Source organism: Ascidiella aspersa, chromosome 5 (assembly GCF_963924565.1).
Source record: "Ascidiella aspersa chromosome 5, kaAscAspe10.2, whole genome shotgun sequence".
Classification (NCBI taxonomy): Eukaryota; Metazoa; Chordata; class Ascidiacea; order Phlebobranchia; family Ascidiidae; genus Ascidiella; species Ascidiella aspersa.
In genome coordinates this window covers 3,378,408-3,398,928 of record NC_139451.1, presented here as the reverse complement: position 1 = coordinate 3,398,928, position 20,521 = coordinate 3,378,408, and the positions used below count along the sequence as shown (strand labels likewise).

Below are 20,521 nucleotides of genomic sequence, written 5' to 3'. Positions count from 1 at the left end.
GGCACACCAATGGCAGGCATTTTGACCTTATGCATTTAAAGGGTTTTAAAAGACCCGAAATTGGATTGCTTGATATGTTTCGACCATAATTCGAAAACAACAGAGTATAAATGTCATCGTTAACACTGAGAGTGTCCGATACTTGACATCGTATTCCGATAACCGATATTTTGGGCAAAAAGTATCGTGTTCCGATACCATATCAAATGACGTCATTATTATGCTCAAACAAGCAAAAATATGAAATTGGAACTTTCAGAGTTACTTTTTGTTCCATGGTATACACAATTACCTCCAATTGTAATAAACCCACTATTTTTTTTGATACATTAAAATTCTAAGGTCAAGTCTATTGCAAATCATGACCAGAATTCCTACATTAATATGGTATCTAATCGGCACCGATAACGCCCTAGTATCGGGCGATAACCGATACTACCACTTAATATCGGGTATCGGCTCCGATCCGGTAATATCGGACACCCCTTGCGGGCAACACACAGTACGTTTAAGCAGACCTGCACAACGTAGAAAATGGTGCTTTGTGTTAAAAGCACTCGGTCAAATTGAATCATTGCGGAAAGGCGTAAAACAGAAGGCATTGTAGTTTAATGTTATTGTTTTTAGGCCTCGAGGAGTTGCTGTAATAAAAACAACGATCATGTACACTTCGCGCTGCGTTGAGAGTGGCCTCTTATCACGCCGAATCTGAAACACAAAAAAGGACAGCTGTAATTTTTAAGGGGGTCATTTTTGGTGTTTTCTTTAAGTTAGAAATATTTAATACGAGAAGAATGGTTCGACACCATAATGGCTTTTATTGTGCTGTTGTTACGGTTACCGTACCGTTAAAACAACGTGCATTACACGAAATTTAAGATAATAATTAACCAGTGTGGCAAGCATTGGCGTATGGTTGTTTCTCGACTCGCTCCTCTCTGAGCCTGCGCATAGCTTAGAATCACTGTTCAAGATCGGGGATGCCAGCTTGAACCACTTTTTTAAATTATTATTATACGTACTACAAGACTAAATATTTTCTTCATTCTACGAATATTTTTCTATATAACTACAGCTTATTACACCGAAAGCCATTGCAGACTCTTCACCGAAGCTCAGTTGGTAGAGCGACGGTCCCGGCTTGACCGGAGGTCGTGAGTTCGAACCTCACTGCAGGCTAGTTGTTTTTCTAGCCTGCCCTGCTTGCATCATTAATCGACAGATTCGGTGAGTCTGCAATGGCTTTCGGTGTACCTAATTAACCAGCTGTGACTTTTTAAAAACATATCATAAAAAATGAAAGTTTCGGAATCAATTTGATAATTTATTCGCATACCGCTTTAGAGGCAATCTTGGTTGAAATGTGTGTCACTTTTGATAAACTTTTAGCGTCAACTTAATTTTTGGTTTGTACCGATATATTGGTACATTTTTGGCCAAACTTTACTATGAAAATAATGATGCTAGTCTAGATCAATTTATATGTCAAAAACTCCTACTCAAACGATTATGCTCCCAAGTTGAAAAACTTTCAGCGTCGATTCTACGAAAAAAATGATCCTAGTCCGAGTCGATACGTATGTAAAAAAAAAACTACTCCAACCATTATTCTCCAAAAGTCTGCAAACTTACTTTCACAATTGCAACCTACTTTTGTATGGGCTTTGATATTTTTACTATGTCTTACTACAACCTCCAGCCATTATAAAGTCGTCCAACTTACTTTTACAACGTCTAGGTGCTTGTGAGGTTACGTCGGATTCGGTCGAGTGCTCGTTGTCGCTCGTCATGGTCGAAATACCAGCAAGTTATTGCAAACCTTCGAGAAAAACAAGAGTAAACTGTAGTAAACAGTGGAGTCGTGCTAGACTCCTGAACCTTGGGTAAGACTTGGAAACTTGATAATTCTATTTCTGGCCCGGTTGTGGTCAGGTCCCAAGTCCAACCCGGGTGTGGTCAGGTCTCAATAAACCCAACCCAGTTGTGGTCAGGTCAAGTCTATCCTCGCCACAAAAGCAGCTAATGCCTACAGTTTAAGTAATTATTTTCGCCATTTAGGCCTTATTCCGATGGGTTTATGACTTATAAAGACGACTAAGTTCTTATTATGTCGTGCTTATTACTGCGCTTTTGACATTATCATGTCGTTGGTTTTAACACCTTTTTCTGCTTTAGGTATTGGTGCTTTGTAGGTATTATTGTGTGTTCCATAAAGTAGTGCTATTGAGCACTGTGCTGTGACCTTATTTTGGACATTTAGGCCCTATTTTAATGAATTTAGGACCTCATCAGGCGGAGGGTTTATGTCTTGTTTAGATTACTTAGATCTTATTCTGACATTGATATTACAGCTTAAGACTTATTATAGATCTGCTTCAGGTATTGTTGCTTTGTGAGTCTTATTGTGTGCCCCTGTATAATAGTGCTATTGTGCACTGTTTTGTGGTCTATATCTGGGGTTACCATCTGCTAAAACTTTGCACTTTTTAAAAATATGAGAACCCAGATATGAGCATCCCTAAATTTTTACAAACCTCTTTTTAAGGGTGGGCAACACTTCGTGCGGGTTTCGCTTGTCGGAGAAAAACATCATAACGCGATTGAACTTTGGTTCGCAGATGAACTTTTGCTTGAGGCCTTGTGGATAGATGATGAGCGCACCACCGTCCTTCTGCAAAAACAAGATGTAGGATTTAAAACCGATAAACACGGCCTCGTTATTGGATTGTCCTGTTATCGGCATTTTTCTTATTATTTTTCGCGCCTCGTAAACTGTGTTCTAAAGTTTTTCCCTTTTAGTTGACTGCTCATTCAACGAAAAAATACATTCAACAATTGTGATCTAGCCCTTCCAAAGCTGCTTTTCGATCAACGATTACGGTTTACTTACCATTAGCGCACTGAAAGCCATCGCAGACTCACCACATCTGTCGATTTGTGATGCAAGCAAGGAAGGCTAGAAAAACAACTAGCCTGCAGTGAGGTTCGGACACACGACCTCCGGCCACATGTGTCCCATCGAGGCCTAGTCTTATCACAGACTGGTTGTTTTTACCCTGCCTTGCTTGCATAATTGATTAACAGACTCATTTAGTCTGCGACAGCTTTCGGTGTAGTTGTTTGACTGGTATACATAGTTTTTCGCCCAGTTGCCAGTTCATTGCACTAATGAAGATTTCCTGTATAGCCTATATTGAACTGTCGGTTAATTTAATAAAAATGATTGCCAGAAGAACAGCTTTACAACTATCTGAATGCCTAGCAGCAATAGTATTTTACAAGAGTTCAAAGGACTGTATGGACCGAAGGTTGCTTCTACTATAACCGTGTTCCATTGTATTTTTCTTTATTATTTGCTAATATATAGTTTCGCCCAATTATAATATCATTACCCTAATAAAGATTTCATATTTGGCAAGTGACAGCAACAGTATATTTGATAAACACATGTTTATACAACAGGTTTGGGTGCTCATAGCGATATAGATGAAGCAAAATATCAACTGGTATTGTACATCTCTAATATTGAGGGAACAAAAAAGTTTTCAAACTAGAAACAGTTGCTCACCTTGTAATCCCAACCCTTGTTGAGGTAATAAAGGCAGGTTAATATCCTTCCGTCTTCGGCTGGGTTGTCAACGTGTTTCTTGTAGTGGGTAGAGTTGGCCGGGTAGCATGACACCATGGGCTAAAATTGATATTTAAAGTTAAAACTAGAGATGTCCAGTTTTGTAATGACTTAAGTGCACTTAAATCACTGTTTTCAAATGATTTAACTTAGCATAGGCTAAATTTGACTTTTAAAGTTAAAACTAGACATGACTAGCGTTGTAATGACTTGGTATTTTCAGCAAAACGACTTGACTTAAATCTTTTAAACCTAGTGTTGTAGACTTGACTTTTGAAAGTCTTTTCGGCAAAATGACTTGTCTTGACTTAAGTTTTTTAAACAACTGACTTGACTTAGCATAGGCTAAAATTGATTTTCATGGTTAAAACTAGAGATGTCCAGTGTTGTAAGAAATCACTGTAAATAAATATTTCGCCTTATCAATAGGAATCATCAGTTTCTGTACAAAAAGCAAACATGAATAAAATGCCAATGGGGATTAGTTTGCAAGGGGAAAATATATAGCAGGCATTTTTGGCTAATAGTTGCAATATTATTGCACTGAAAAAGATTGCCTGAATAGTGGGTTAAAACGCTGGTACTTTAACAAATATTGCCGGAAGAACAGTTTTATAACGTGCTATGAAAAAAAAGTTAAAAAAAAATTTTGCCGGAAGAACAATGTTACAATTTAAACCACTGGTCGGCAAACTTTTTTTGTCGTGGCCCAAAGTACTCTTTTCAGAGCTATTGAAGGCCCACTACGCAAAACCACTATGAAAAAGTGGCAGATTAAGGATATTTGTTTTTAAGGTGAAATATGACAGAGCGTCTTGGTGCTGAAAACATATCATAATGTAAAACATACAAAAATATACGCGCGAGGCGCGAAAAAAATTTGAATTACATACAGTTTAAGTTGACAAAAATTATAGTTAGACAGACTCCCAGGACCATATTTGGCACATGAGCCTTTCCAAGCTTAGGCAATTTAAAAATTCTATTCCATATCAACTGTTGAAATAAGTGCAATGAACGTTCGGCTATCACTCGGCCCACAACTACATGGTAACACTAAACTATTCAAAAGTAACTCGTGGCCCACCAAAAATGGCTCTGCGGCACACAGTTTGCCGACCACTGATTTAAACAATGCCTGGCGACAGTATATTCACATAATAAAGAAGTTTCAAAGCATGCTTCAAGTGGAGATTGGTAGATTTGACCTTTTGTTAAACCAATGTTGAAAAGTACATCACCCCACCCAGAGTATTACGTCACAATTTAAACAACTGGTAAGTACACATCTAACTGCCTTGAAAACACAGAGGTGTGCTGTGTCTCTAAGGCGGGCAACTAAATTGGAACCACAGCTAATTGTAGCCCATGTTCTAGGGCAGATGTGGGCAAATTGTCGCTCTTTGATATGTGTTTGTGCCTCTTCCATTTAAAGAGTTACATTAAAACATGTTCACCAAGGTGTACATTATATTTGAACTATGTAAACAAAATAGCATTTTTCGTAAAATCTGATTGATTAGAATTAGAGCACACGATTTTTATATGAGATTAGAATTGGAATTAGCCGCATTTTGCTCTAATTCGTCAAATTAAACTGCTCCATGGACTCGATTGGTCTACAAACCCCGATTTGGAGACCACTTCTAGGACAGTGCTTTTTAACCTTTTGCAACCTGTCAGACCCCCAAGTTACTCTGTTAGCTTTCATTGAACCCAAAATTTTCACTCAGTATCAGTTTCTTTCTTCAATGTTTGTCATCAAAATGGCCAAATCCAGGATTTTTGGTTGGGGTAACATCAAGGTTTTTAGGGATGACTCAAACAAGACATCATAAAACATTTTATCTTAAATCACCTATTGTTCTCTAGCAAACCGGTTCGCTAATATGCAGCTGAAACCGGCATAATCAAATTATAAACTTGCATTTATATAGGTTAAATTGGCAAAACTTTCAATTCAAAAGAATATGTGACTTTTAGAGACGAACCACTGAAACAGGTTGGATCTAACATTGGTTAATGGTTAAGAACCACTGGGCCTTGATAACATTCCAGTGCTTTGCCGCCAGAGACCTTTGGCGTGGAATGCTTGCCCAAAACTAGCCAATAACATAATTTGGCATGAAATATTGCAGTCAGTGTTCCCTCTAATTGTTGATCATGTGCATAAGTGCCCAAAAATTGGCGGACAAGCTGAAAATAAGTGGGCTTAGTACGTAGCTTGGATGCGCTTCGTACATCGATTTGGACGTAGCTTGGATTATTTCGTATGTAGCTTGGATAAAACAAATTTGGGCCATTTTTGTTCATACATAGCTTGATAAAACTATTTTGAGCACTTTTTCGAAAAAATTTAGGTAAAAATGAGGAACTTACGCAAAATTTGCGCTTAGCGGGAACATTGATCGCAGGCGTAGTGAATTAACCCCGACAAAATTTCGTTTTTGGCATGTACCGTTCTATGTTGGCGTAACATTTTCAGGCAAAAAAAATTGGCGTAAATCTTAGGCGGCCACAAATTATCAGGCACTGGCCCAGGGTTTTTTCTTTAGGGCATAACACATACCTTGGTCCTTGAGACAACTTTGCAATGACCAAGTTTGCTGCACATCTGTACAATCATGTCCATTCTCTTGCAAAGGGCCTCCAGACCTTTGCACTGAGAATAATCCTCGTCTACCCAGGTTATTTGATCGCTACGAATCCTCGTAGTACCGAGGTTGCTTCCTTGTTTGACGATTTCGCCGTCTTTGAAGATGCCAGCGCCGTACATTTGCTGGACGTCTTTCAGCAACTAAATACAGTATTTGATTGTAAAATTTTCTTACAAGCAATTTTTTTTTTAAATAATTGTTTTATTTATGTAACAAAGTTTCAGTTGTAAAATTGTTCTTTCAAAATAATTTTTTTTAACATTTTTTTAAGTTTATTCAATAAAGTTTCAGTTGTAAAATTGTTCTTCCCGCAATTTTTTATGTTATTTTATTTTTTGTATTAATAATTTTTTTTATTTTATTAAATTAGGTTTTAATTGTAAATTGTTCTGGCATTTTTTTTCTACAACTGAAACAATGTCTGTCAGCAACAGTATATTTATTGAATAAAGTATAAAGTTGTACAAAAAAAATTTTCATCAATTTTTGCCAAATTTTAAGTGGAGATGTGATGGACAGTTCTTAAAGTGTTTCATTTTTTTCTAGCACAATAGGTTTTTGAAATATTTGCATTTTAATTTTTTTCAATGTATTGCTGTACTCTTAATGTAGGCAAATTGTGCACCGTGACATTATAAACATTGATGTGATTCACGCACCATTCTATCTGGTTTTATCTACAACAGTACATTTGCTGGACATCTTTGAGCAACTCAATACAGTTTTTAGGTTGTAAAAAAATTGTTTTGATTAAAAATTTTTGCGAGAAGAATAACACTGGTCAACAACAAATTTGGCGGCGTAATAGATCGATTCTTAAAAGTGTTTTCCGTTTTTCTAGCACATTGGGTTTTGGAGATATTCGCAAATTAATTTTTTCAATGTGTTGCTGTACTAATAATATAGGCACATTACGCGCAAGGCGACATTATCAACATTGATGTGATTGACGCACCATTCTATCTGGTTTTATTGACATAATTGAAAAAAAAGGTGGGGGAAGATCTGTAATCACTGATTATTTATTTATTCAGTAATATTGTTGGATTTGTGCCATATTTTTTTTTAACACTAGTGTTCCGCGAAACGCAGATTGAGAAGCACTGGTGTATACTATTGTTTTACAAATAATAATAATCGTTAAGCTTGCCACTATGTTTTTTAGTAGTTTATAGGCTAATATAGCAGTTTCAGATAATATCGTCCAATATCTATGACATTATATAATTAATATAATACACTTTTGTCCTGAAAACAAACAAATTTTATATTATGTTTAGCATAATGACAAGTTAATGCAAAATTTAGGGTTGATTAACCATAGATAAATTGAAATGTTATTTAGAATTATTTTTAATTAATTCAAATTTAGCCTATATTTCAGGTAAACAGTATATATAATATAAAAAAAATCGCTATCGGTTTGCAAAAACGTAAAAATATGTGTTTTTGGTATCAATTCTTTTAAAATTTAATTGGTATCGGTCAATAGTGAACTGGTTTACAAGTTTTAAAAGTCAAATTACATCAATAACTCACATTCTCGGCGTCTTTCGTCTGCAAGAAGTCGTCAAGTAAACAAAGCCCGCTCTGCTGCAAAGACGCCCAAATCGAGCGTACAAGTGCTCGGTCCTTGTCTAGAACGTCTTCTTCTTTATACGCCTCCATGGGAACGGAATTTTGAGCAGACCATAGCTTTTCCGACGAAGCAGAACTTGGACGAGTTGCTGAAATATTTTAAATTTCCGTTTTAAGAAAGCAGGATTATATTTAGTGCTCTAGAGTCGGTTATAAATAACCAGAGTCCAAGTCCTGAGTATTAATCTGGACAAATGTGCGGCAATGACTCAACGGCAGGGGTTCCTAAACTTTTTTTAACGCGGAAAAAATGTTTTAGCTTGGCATGGACCGGGGTCAGCATTTACGTCACAATACAAATAGACCTTAGAAATCTGCTGTTTCCGGTTCAAAATGTGGAAGTGAAATAGAGTTTCAATACAGTAAGTCCAAAAACGTTTTATTTTTAATTAAAATATTAATTATATATATAATAATATTTCAATTAGGCTTTCATGGACCCCCTAAAACTAGTTCACTTACCTCAAGGGGACCCCAGTTTAAATACATTGCCAATTTTTCAAAATCATTCGTTTTTTCAAAATTAAAAAAAAATATCCGCTTCTTTTATTCCCAAGAGGCGCCAAACAGCGACATTTAAAGATACTTTGAGTGTTTTTGTGCCGGTGCCGCCCTTCCGGTCTTTCCTAATTTCTCTAACTAACCACATTTAAGTAATAAAAATAAATTTACGTAATTAAAATCGCGTGGATATTCAGCAATCCGCTTATAGGGCTGTCATATTATTATTCATCCAGTTACAAAACAGGATTGTAAAATTTTGCACCACATGCTATTCCACCTTTAAAATTCACAGTTGGCGACAATATCAGTTTTAAAGTATGGTACTGCTCAATGGGCTTGATGGAGTTGGGTAGCGGTTGGATTTAAAAAAAAAGTAGATCTATTTTGAATCTGTGTTCGATAAACTTTTAAAACACTGCACAATTTTAAATTTTGTTAACATAAAAATAAATTTGTAAGTGACACCAGAAAAACCTATCTCTATGCCCCATATATAATAACCCAAAATGAATAAACCACTAAAATGCCTTGCCGTTTGATTCAGTATTTTCTTCTTCGCTGTCGCCATCCACTTTTAAATTGGCAAACTTCTCAGCCAGTACTTTACAGCTACTTTTGTGAGCCTTCCAATCAGACTTTTGATGGACCCTGCCGCAATAGGCAACCTGGTGGCAACGTGAGCACCATGAAATATTATCTAACGAGCCGCAAACGTGACATTTTGCGTCTGCCATTGCTGCCACCCATAACACAGGGTTCAGGCAAAAATTCCGGACAATCTTTGATAATCCAGGTGAACTATGGTTTAAGTGATAACAGCAGTATGTGCGAATTATTTCAGGCAAATTCTGTATTACAAATTGGTAACAATATCAATATATATACATATATATATATATATATTATAAAGATATTTTTTTATGGGCATAAATAGCATACTGTCAGCCAGTATGGCAGAATTGACGACTATATCGGCCTGAGAATCAGTTAGAAATTGAAATTGGTGCAAAAAAACTATTTTAAAGTGCGGCCTACCACTTATTCTCACTTTCAATAGCCTTTATTTCGAACAATTGTTTGAACTATCATCAAAATGTGTAAAACGCGCTGTGTTTGGTGTAGGCCCAATCTCTTTTTTTTTCTGAGACTATAATAGAGTCTAATGTCGCATTTAAACAACGAACACCTGTGCACCCATCATTGATAAGCAAGATGTGTGTTTTTGCGGACCATTTTAAGGAAATATATCAACTTATGACGTCACCCCTTAAATTTAATAGGTCTTGAAATTTAACGCAAAGTGCAATAAAATACCAGACTGCTGGGTATTAAAACTAAGTGAACTTGCATTAGTTATAGGCGTCTAAGAGAATTTCATGTCTATAAAAACATGTATACGTATTGTGAATTGGTAAAAGACATAAAAAAGTGTATTTTAACTTAGGGAAATGCCTTTGGGCAAAATGAAATATTAATTGCACCAAATGTTTGGTTTCAATTTCTGGGTAAACTGGGTTTACCGAGAGCAGCATTTGGTGTGACACTAAATGCGTATGTTATATTTAAAAAGTTCCAACAACATTTTTATTCTGCAGCGCGGCATAAATGTATAATCTTTAAACTAAAAGGCATTTAAATTCACCAAATAGTGACTAAGCTTTTTAAAGATTTGTTTTGGAAGGCGCTGGCTTCTAGGATAAAATGCCATGCGTAGCGGCCTGGTTACATAACTTTTTGATCACGTACGCAACATTTCAAAACATGGGGAGTGGATTTAACACCCGTTTTCAATAGACTTGTCGCGTTTTTTCATTTTTGTCCAAGAAGGAAAATAATTTAGCATCTGAAAGATTTTTATAACCCATCAAACCTAGCATAAGGTGCCGGGCAAATACAAATGCCAAATCTCTTTATTTTACATCAGGGAATTACTTCTACAACTTTTTGTTCAGTAGAAAAAAAAAATCGGAGAAACTTAAGGATCATTTTTTACAAAACTAGTTAAAACTGTTTCGATCTTTTGCAGGTTTTCGGGCGGCCGACAAAAGCAAACCGTTAAACAAATCCTGCACAAATCTATGAGTCAACAATGACTCCATTTGAGTACGTACGATGTCACGTACACATTAAACAAGTGTCTGACAAACCAACAAAATTGCCGTTCGGGAAATCGTATTGTCGCAAGCGTTAATTATCACTACATGGGATTTTAGTGTTATTTTTACCAGCTACTGTACTAGCACACATACGCAGGGATATATTTCACAATAGACCCTGAAACTTTAATTTCAGCTGTTAAAAATATTAAGAAAAATGATTGAACCAGTTAATGAGTGGTACAATTAAAAAAAAATACATTTAGGTCTTCGCAGCTGCACAAATCGATTGCTGTAACAAGCAGAAACAAAACAAACTTTGTTTTTGAAATATTTACGTTTTTATTCAAGTGGCTAGCGCGACTTAAAGACTTTGTAGGCCGCCGAATACGAAATTCGATATGTTTCTTTTTTCGTTGGCATCGCACCCTCTTACGCTTTTTTGTGACGGTTGTTCTGTTCAATAAACAGAGGATATACTTATAGTTGAAGACGTTGTACACTATAACGAAAGCAAAGAGAAAAACAGCAAACTTAACCACAGCTGTGTTGAATCACAATTGTGTACGTGACTTTGTAAAGCCATCTCGCTACTCTTTGATTATAACTTCCTTTACGGCGGTAAATTAATAATAACCGTACACTGTACGCAGCTGTGACAATGCAGCCTAATGCTAATTTTACCTAACAAAACACATTTTTAACTAGATGAGTGGTGTTAGTTGTCCTAATTTTAACAACACACTGTTTGTCTTCAACCTTTCCTTTTTTAAATGCATAATCAAGTTAAAACTGGCGACTTTCGTCTTACAACTATACGCAGCGCACATCAGTCTGTTCCTATCGGACAAAAAACGCGGCAATGTTTCCAGTAGGAGTAGCCTAAGGTTTTCCGCCTAATGATTTATAAAAGTGTACACTTACGCAAAGCTGAATCATAGCTTGTCCTAGAATCCAAGCAGGTCTCCATTGTGCATGCTTGTAGCTTGCTCAGCTTGCCGTCGAAAATCGCAGATCTAAGCCGGCTTGATCCAACAAAAACGATGCGACGTACATGCAGCACAAAGACAATTCCAAGAACAGTGACAAAACAAATCAGCACTGTGGCGTCTAAAATTAGTTAGCAGTTATAGCTCATATGGGCGTAACAGTCAAATAGGGCCTCGATTGGTGTTTGACTGTGACAAGAAATACGCAAATAAAAGCAGCTGGTGTTGGACTTTCTATTATTTAAAAGGCCTGCCGTGGCTCGCGACCCAATAGCCCTGAATGTTTGGAATATGGCACTGCTTACGTGATGTAGGGTGTGTGCTGCTCTAATAGCACAGCTACCACATAAATTCGTACGTAACTTACAGAGCAAACAGATAAGAGGAACCGATTAAGGGTTGACACAAAGCATTTGGGTTCTTGGCTTTAACGTTTTTACATAAAGCATGACTTCGGGTATGTTTTATTTTATATAGATTTTTTTATTTCTTTTTAAATTGCGCGTATTAAATTTTGGCATTATTTTGACATGTGTAAAACCAACTTTTAGGTAACTTAACTTTAGTGCACTTAAGTCACTGTTTCAAATGACTTGAATTGACTTTATAGGGTTTGCTAAAGTGACTTGATTTAACTTAGGTCTTTTGGACAAAGGGCTTGACTTGGCCTTGCGTTTTGAGTTCATTTACTCGGGTTAATTGAAATTAAATGTTTAAAACTAATAGTTTGCTATAAAATTGAGTTATTTATGCTTTGCACGTAGAACAATTAGATTGTGCTGTTTTTTTATTCTTTATTTAGTTCACTTATTGCTCCAAATCGGACGATTGTATCAATTTTAAAGGTTTCGTTTTATTGATATCAGTAATTAAACTTGCTCCAATAATGACTTGACTATTGGACTTGACTTGCATGAATAATGACTTGGAATTCACTTTTTTTTAACCCTAACTTGGATTTGAATTATTTTACAAATGACTTGACCGGGACTTAAGCAGTTCAAAATTATTTGTTCACAATACTGGCATTCACCAAATGCGTACTGGAAATTGACAATCCGCAATACACGTTTGCACAAAATGGAGTTACGGAATAAATAATAAACTATACCTTTAATTATCGGGCAAAAGAGTCGTCGGCATTGCGTATTTTTTCGTCTATTATGTCTCAGCATAAAGCTTTTTATTTTTATAAAAACCTACAAATATTTGTGGGGTTTAATTTCGGGTTCATTCCGTTTAATAACTCACAAAACATGCGGACCGACTTGCAACTCAAGTATGGAAATAACTACTCATTATAAATAACGGCTAGGCTACATCACGGCAAAACGGTAAGCTACGCTTCTCCAAAATACGTTATTTTATTTATGCAAAAGCAAAATTGGTTTATAATATACTTTTACAGTGTTTAAGCTAAGCCGTGCAAACATTTTCACTCACTCTTTGGAAAGTAATGTTTTTTATATTAAGGGGCGTCTGATAAAGGTTTAACATTCAAACCTCTTGAACAGAGTTTATTGATCTATTTCACCTCACGGCAGACTTGGACAACTAGATAATTCTAGCTTCCTAATTTAATGAATTAGAGCAAAATGCGGCTAATTCTAATTCTAATCTATTTGTGAATTGCTCGTGTGCTCTAATTCTAATTCTAATCTAATTTGGATTTTACCAAAAATGCTACTTTGTCCAACAGCATTTTTAGTCTCTCAGTTCAAACACAGAATTTCAATTAAAATTTTCTGATTGGAACGACTTGTATGTAATTTTTACAGGCTAAAAAGCATAACAAGTCATACAAATTAGCACACACATATTTACCATTCACGTTCTTATGAGAAAGAATTGCGATTAAATTAAATTGGTTGTAAAAACTAAATGTGATTCTTGTTCAAATTCTAGTTGAAATTTGATGTTTTAGGTGTTCGGTAATTCTAATTTGAGAAAACTCATTTGGGAGTTGAACAATTCGTTTCTTTTTAGGAAAACGCTATACTAGTTAAAAAGTAAAATATCGGCAAAATTAACGGTATGAATTCACCGATAGCGATATATCGACCAGTGTGTAATATCGCCCTATTTCTATACTTTTAACGAAACCTGACAGCAACACTAAATTAATAAAGAAAATCCACTTTTGCAAAGTTTCACGTTCGAATTTATTTCAGCAGTGCCCAAAGAAAAGACGCGAAACTGTAAGGGATGACCGATAATATCGAATCAGAATCGATACCATGGTAGGAAGTATCGGTACTAGGAATGTCCGATACTTGATATTTTAGACAACGAGTATTGCAATCGAATGACGTCATTACCATGCCAAAGCAAACAAAATAGTTAAAACTAAAACGTTCAAAGATATTTTTTTCCAGGTTAATAGACCAAAATATGATTTAGCGTTGAGAAGTTTAGTTACGTTCAGTTTTTAAACGGTATGGCAATTTACCAGGCTCACTACAGTTTTGGTTGCATACTAGTTTATATCTTCTTCGTTTCACGATAATTAAGTTAATCAAGTTTTTTTGGTCGTATTATGCTGACCCCTGTTTTAGACTTTAAACTATAGACAGAGCAAATACAACGATGCCTTCAAATAAAACAGAAATATAAAGTTTGATGAACCCCCTTTTGGGATACCCCCATTTTGGGATACCCCCTCAAAGAAATAGATTCGAATTTTAAACAGAAACTTGGATGGGAACATTTGGTTGTTTTTTTTGTCACAAAAAAAATGTTGAAATTGTAAAAAAAACAATCAAACAGTTTTTTTCATCCGGGTGAGAAACCTTGAATTTCACGATTTTCAGCAGTTTAGAATTTCAGCAGGGTAAAGATGCACCGTTTCATCAAAAAGTTGCCAAGAAATGAAACTGCGATTTCAGCTGAATACACCATTCATTGTAAGATGGTCGCTTAGGCAGGTTGGCTGAAATCATTTCTAAAGAAAAGGTATACATTGCAAATATTTATACTTCATAAGGATGTTAAGCAATCTACTTGGGTCCACACTATGCATTGATTTGTAATGTAGCTTGATAATGAATTTCAAAGTCAAATAGGACAAGTAGATCGATTTTGATTAAGACGTTTTGATACGAACTGGTCTCATCTTTAGTCAGTTAAGATGATGTCGATTTACTCGACCTTTTTGGCTTTGAGGTTTATTAACAAGCTATGCAAAGCAATATATTTCAATTATATATAAAATACAACGCTAAGAAAATATGAAAGCCACAACAGTCTATAAAATCGACATTTCCAAAATTCCAGCAATTGCGCGTGTGGCGTCATAGCGAGGGTTATAATAAATACCTTATCAATCAAAAAAACTGAACTTTATACTAACTTCATTTTGTACACTGATAATGGTATGAGCTATTGTAAAAAAAATCTGAAAATGAATTAACTTTTTTAAAACCGGGAGTTTCTTCAAACCTTAGATAAATTAGGGACTTTTAGGGAGTATTTGTTTTTTCTTTAAATATTCAAATTATGTATTGGAACGATTCATAGTTAAATTTTATGGAGGCGGTAAATTGGGAGGGGGTAAATTTACTTGGGACCCCAGCCATAATAACAGCGCCATTCAAATTAAGGCGCCCAAACCTGGACACCAAAACGGCCGATGGCCCCTGACCGCTACAGTTTTAGGCGTTATTTTGGCCATTTTTGCATTATTCTCACCGAATTAGTACTTAGTACAAGTTTAGGTTTATTCTGATTAATTTAAGACTTATCCTTTATTAAGACGATTTAGATCTTATTCTGTCGTGGAAATTAATGTTTATTAAGTTTATTAGGCTTTATTATTGCGTTGGTCTTAATGCTATTGGATTGGCGTATATTTTGCTTAAGATATTGCTGCCTCGTAGGTCTTCATGTGTGTTCCCGTTTACATATTTGCCAAATCGCACTTTGTTTGCATTCCAGTCTAGCGCTTACGACACTACATACCAAGTAAAACCGCAAAATTTGTTTTATGCGCGCTGTTTTCCCTTTTTCAAATTATCAGAGAGATGTTGTAAAACAACAAGGCCAAATATGATGAACGTTAATATTTAAAAACTGCCAAGTCATTGTGCAAATATTTTTTTAAACTAAAGTTGATTCGTTGTCAAACTTAATGTTGAAAAAATGAATAAATATTTATTCGAAAAGTTCAAAATGCTCCCTACTTTTGTATGGGCTTTGATATTCTTACTACGTTGAACTATACAACATCAAACCATTATGCTCTAAAGCTGATTGACATTAAAAATGGAACATAAAAATAAAAGCTGGAAATCAGGTTTTGTTTAATTTACAAACACAAAAATGTTTAGAAGTTTGGCGCCGTTTCTAAAATACACACGTTTTATTGTCTATTGACAAAAAACTTCTCAAAATTCGGTGAGTAAGAAAGCTTAACTTATTCTGCGGTTACTGTTCAGTATATAGGGCGATTATTTTTTGACTTCTTGCGCGTTTGGTCAAAATTTGTCAAAATATTTTACGAAATGGCGAAAAATCGTTACAAAATTTTTTTTGAAACTGTAATTAAGCTTTTTAAAGTTGTCGTTTAGTTATATCAAAATTTAGTTTTAAATTACCTCTAACAAGATTTTAACTCCATTATGTTTGTATAGAGCAATATACGATATAAGATTGATGCGCTTTTCAACCCGTGGGATGGTAGGCACTTGTGCGGATGAAAAAAATTGTGCGGATGACTAACGTCGTACGGATAAATGTGCGGATGAAACTGATGCATGTTATTATTTTTCATTATGTTTAATACAGTAATCAAATAAGCTGGTGCGCCCACTTATGCGTTACAGGTACAGTAATATAGTCTTTCAGTGGTTCATTGCGGCTTATAACCTTTCTATTTTACATCGGTTAAGGCTCACGATTTTAATTCACAAAGCCCTTCATTGTTATTTTACAAATCGGGAAAACTAAAGGTTGTAACCTTAGTGTTCTTGTTTCGTACGGATGAAAATTTTCCGAAACAAAAAAAGTGCGAACAGTGCTTTCAAAGTTTGAAAAGCACTGCGTTAGGTTTAGCGAACTTCGATAATAGTTTTGAATCACAGATGTTTTTCGGTGGTGATTTGTAATTTTCCTGTTTGCTATTTCGATAATATTATAGCTGTTTATTAATTTTTGGAATTATTTTCAAATTTTTTTTCAAATAACCCGCGTTTTCTTGGCATTTTTATATAGTTGTTTTCTTTTTAAAATGCCAAAAATATCTTCAAAAAAAACCGAAAAACAATTTTAAAACCGAAAAAAAAAACTGTTTTTTGTTCCACTGGTCGTCAGCAGAACACCAAAAAGATTGAATAACGGCACCAAGACCATAATGCAGTACTTTAGCAAAATTGCGTTGTTTATTTCAATTTATTCCTGATATGTAAAAATTTGGCCAAAAAAATATTTTAGGTCAAAATTAGTCCACACTTTAATTTTATAGGTCGAAACTTCTTATTTTTAAGTCATAAATAATCGCCCACTGATCAGGAATTAAGGTCGACATTAATCTTGCAAAAGGATCAAGGTGATATCCAATATCACATATTCAGTGCAACAAATTGTAATAGCTACCCGTAAAAAATCAAAGTCGAAAGCTCATGCGATAGGTCAAAAAAAATACTTTTAGGTCAAATTTGTCCAAATTTTAATTTTATAGGCCGAATTTTCTCTATTTTAAGTCAAAAACAATTGATCGACATTTATCTTGCGCGGGTCAAGGTGATTGCCAACATCACACATTCAGTGCAAAAAATTAGAGTAGCTACCCGTAACAAATCAAAGTCGAAAACTTATGCGATAGGTCAAAATTTGTGCAAATTTTAACTTTATTGGTCAAAACATCTTATTTCAAAGTCAAAAATAATCGCCCCACTGATCAGGAATTGAGGTCGATATTTATCTTGCAAGGGTCAAGGTGATATCCAATATCACATATTCAGTGCACCTACCCGTAAATAGCCAAAGGTCGAATAAGTCAAAAAATAGTTTTTAGGTCAAAATTCTAATTTAAAGGCCAAAATTTCTCATTTCAAAGGTCAAAATTTCTCATCGCCCTACTGATCAGAAGTTAAGGTCGATATTTATCTTGCTAGGGTTAAGATAATTTCCATTATCACATATTCAGTGCAACAAATTGTAGCTACCCGTGAAAACTCCAAGGTCGAAGATGCGATAGGTCAAAAAATATATATTTTTAGTTCAAATTTGTCCAAATTTCATTTTTTATAGGTCGAAATTTCTCATTTTTAAGTCAAAAATAATTGGCCTTGAAGTCAGAAATAATTGGTCGACATTTATCTTGCAAGGGTCAAGGTGATTTCCAATATCACATATTCAGTGCTACCACCATATATAAGTGAAATTTGATTATTCTTGATCATCAAAACGGCTTTATCAAAATCATCAAAACATCAAGAGATTTTTCTATAAAGTGTACCAAACTTACAAGGGCCAAGGTGATTTTTAATATCACATATTCAGTCCAACAACAAATCGTACTTACCCGTAAAAAGTCGAAGGTCAAAAACTCATGCGATGATCAAAATAAAATATTTTTAGGTCAAAATTTTAAATTTTTTGATCGAAATTTCTCATTTCAAGTCAAAAACAATTGGTGGACATTTATCTTGCAAGGGTAAAGGTGATTTTCAACATCGCATATGCAGTGCAACAGCATATTGTACCAACCCGTAAAAAATCAAAGTCGAAAACTCATGGCAATAGGTCAAAAAAATATTTTTACGTCAAAAATAATCGCCCTAGCAAAAAGGAATTGATTTCGACATTTATCTTGCAAGTGTCAATGTGATTTGCAACATCGCATATTCAGTCCAACAACATATTGTACCTACCCGCAAAAAATCAAAGGTTGAAAAAAATCATGCGAATATAGTCTCTTCGCGTCGTTTTTTGGTCAGTATGGTGCCAGGTTTATGTTGTGCATCCGGGTGTCGTTCCAATTCGGGCGGACATGACGAAATGGGGCTTTCTATGAGCGCTTGTTTCAGATCGTAGAACACCGACGAGTCGGTCTGGGTGAGGAAAGTCACCGAAATACCGCTCTTGCCTGCACGACCGGTTCGGCCGATACGATGCGTGTAGTCTGCAAAGAAATATGGACGGCGGATTAAATTCGATTTAAAGAAAAAAAATCAAACACTAAAAAAAAATTCAAAAAATCGGAAATAAAAAAAGTTAGCTCACCATATGTCCGATACCTAACAATTTATTCCGATAACGATACCCGATATTTTTAACAAAAAGTATCCGATACCTATGACGTCATTTTCAGTTAAAATAATATTTGTTTAACATTCGGAATAAGAACAAAATCAGACTAAAACTGCCAAGAAATATGGACTGTCAATTTAAAACAATTATACCGTTGCAAACTATCGCGGTCCGACACCAATGACGTCACTAATATTCTCCGAAAAAAAATTATATTAAACTAAAACTTCACCATTATAATCCAATACCGATTCAAACAAATTGACGTCATTACGATACCAATGACGTCAGGGGCGAATCCAGAATTCAAAAACGGGGGTCCCGAGTTTCCAGCTTAGGGAATACTCGTTTTTTTCGTCTAACGCATGGGTTCTTAAACTTTTTTTACCGCGGACCCCTAAAATTTACTTTCATCTCGCGTGGACCACTGTAGGCAAAAATCAAATTAAAAACTGACGTCATAAATTATTGACGTCACAGTACACATAGACTTCATAAATTTGCTGATTTTGGTCCAAAATTATGAAAGTGAAATGGAGTCTAAATACATTCAGTGCAAAACCGTTTTATTTTTAACTAAATTGATTTCTTTAATAAATTGATTACTTCTCAAATAAACACTAATATTTCAATTAGACCTTCGTGGACCCCCTAAAACTAGTTCACGGACTCCAAAGGGGGCCATGGACCCCAGTTTAAGAACCCCTGGTCTAACGGTAATGACGTCATAAATAAAAAAACATCAGAAACAGACAGTTAACGTCCAGCAAAAGCGAAGCAAAGCGAAAACGTGCGTCGCCGACACTCCTGCCAGGCGCCAGCTGCGAAACCGCTTAATGTGCAATCGTTAACTTCAGGAGAAAAACGAAAACAAGACCGTGAAATATATGCGATTGATTTTTGGTAGATCCATGTACGGGACTACGCTACATTACAAGCACGTCTGTACGGAATGAAGTCATTACTGAATGAAGTCATTAGCGCCTTCAAAGCGTTTTATCATAAATCGCTCCTTTTTCTTTTGGCTACCTTACAAAAAAACAAGGAAGTAGAGATAAAGACAAAATCTTACCCTCAATGGACTTTGCCATGTCGAAGTTGATGACCATGGAGACATCCTGAATATCGATACCACGTCCCGCAACATCGGTAGCCACCAGAATGTCCTTGTTGCCGCTCTTTAAGCCGCTCAGAGCCAATTCTCTTAGTTCCTGGCCCTTTCCGCCGTGCAAAGTGGTAGCGTTGTACTGTAACAACAAGATATAGAAGCTATGGGTCGCGGAACAAGGTACATGCTGTAGGTCGTTTAGATTTTGAATTGCTTAAAATAAATAAAAAAAAAACTTAAAAAAAACAAAAAAACTTTGTTTTCCGAAGTGGACCTTCAAAACAGGAATGACTATAAAATTAGGGAAAAAAAGGTATTTCGTTATGTTAGATATTTCTTAGCGAAGCTCTACTTCAATATTTCACTTTTTAGTCATTTACCCAAAAGTCAAATCATTCGTTTGAGTGATTAAAATACTGTTGAATAGGGTTAAAACCGCTCAATTGCTAGTTCGTCTTCAACGCAATTGTTGGTTTTTAGGATTAAAAATAGTTTTTTCGGAGTGTTAAATAATTTTAACGTTATCAAAAAAGAAAAAAAAATGAAACTTTGGACAACACAAATGGAATGTCAACTTATGCATTCTTTTATGGGTTATCAGTGCAAAAAATTTATTCGTTAAAAAAATAAAAAAATAAACAATAAAAATAGAA

At 35.3% G+C, this 20,521-nt stretch overlaps 2 protein-coding genes across 2 annotated transcripts in view; both read right to left on the bottom strand.

Annotated features, from left to right (window-relative positions):
• Window positions 1–294: 294 nt before the first annotated feature.
• Window positions 295–9,271, bottom strand: LOC146141504 (prolyl hydroxylase EGLN3-like). Its single transcript, XM_083389947.1, has 7 exons — window positions 8,960–9,271; window positions 7,825–8,012; window positions 6,198–6,425; window positions 3,569–3,688; window positions 2,535–2,671; window positions 1,724–1,819; window positions 295–708 (listed from the first exon to the last, which is right to left on the bottom strand). Exons 1-6 carry the CDS (start codon window positions 9,159–9,161, stop codon window positions 1,735–1,737), a joined length of 960 nt encoding a protein of 319 aa, XP_083246073.1. The 5' UTR covers window positions 9,162–9,271; the 3' UTR covers window positions 295–708; window positions 1,724–1,734.
• Window positions 9,272–13,693: 4,422 nt separating this feature from the next.
• LOC146141503 (putative ATP-dependent RNA helicase DDX23) overlaps window positions 13,694–20,521 on the bottom strand; it is a 29,803-nt gene continuing 22,975 nt past the window's right edge. Inside the window, exons 15-17 of the mRNA XM_083389426.1 lie at window positions 19,833–20,007; window positions 18,382–18,632; window positions 13,694–14,453 (exon numbers count right to left, since the gene is read on the bottom strand). Of these exons, the coding sequence (XP_083245552.1) occupies window positions 18,409–18,632; window positions 19,833–20,007 (399 nt within the window). The 3' untranslated portion in view covers window positions 13,694–14,453; window positions 18,382–18,408. The remainder of the gene's footprint in view (window positions 14,454–18,381; window positions 18,633–19,832; window positions 20,008–20,521) is intronic.

What these genes read in the sequence shown, in the direction of transcription:
- LOC146141504 (XM_083389947.1), bottom strand. Translation starts at nt 9,161, where the DNA reads ATGGCAGACGCAAAATGTCACGTTTGCGGCTCGTTAGATAATATTTCA. An exon ending in AGAAAATACTGAATCAAACG is followed by an intron (nt 8,013 to 8,959) that starts GCAAGGCATTTT and finishes AAAATATTTCAG; the next exon opens with CAACTCGTCCAAGTTCTGCT. An exon ending in ACAAGGGTTGGGATTACAAG is followed by an intron (nt 2,672 to 3,568) that starts GTGAGCAACTGT and finishes TTGTTTTTGCAG; the next exon opens with AAGGACGGTGGTGCGCTCAT.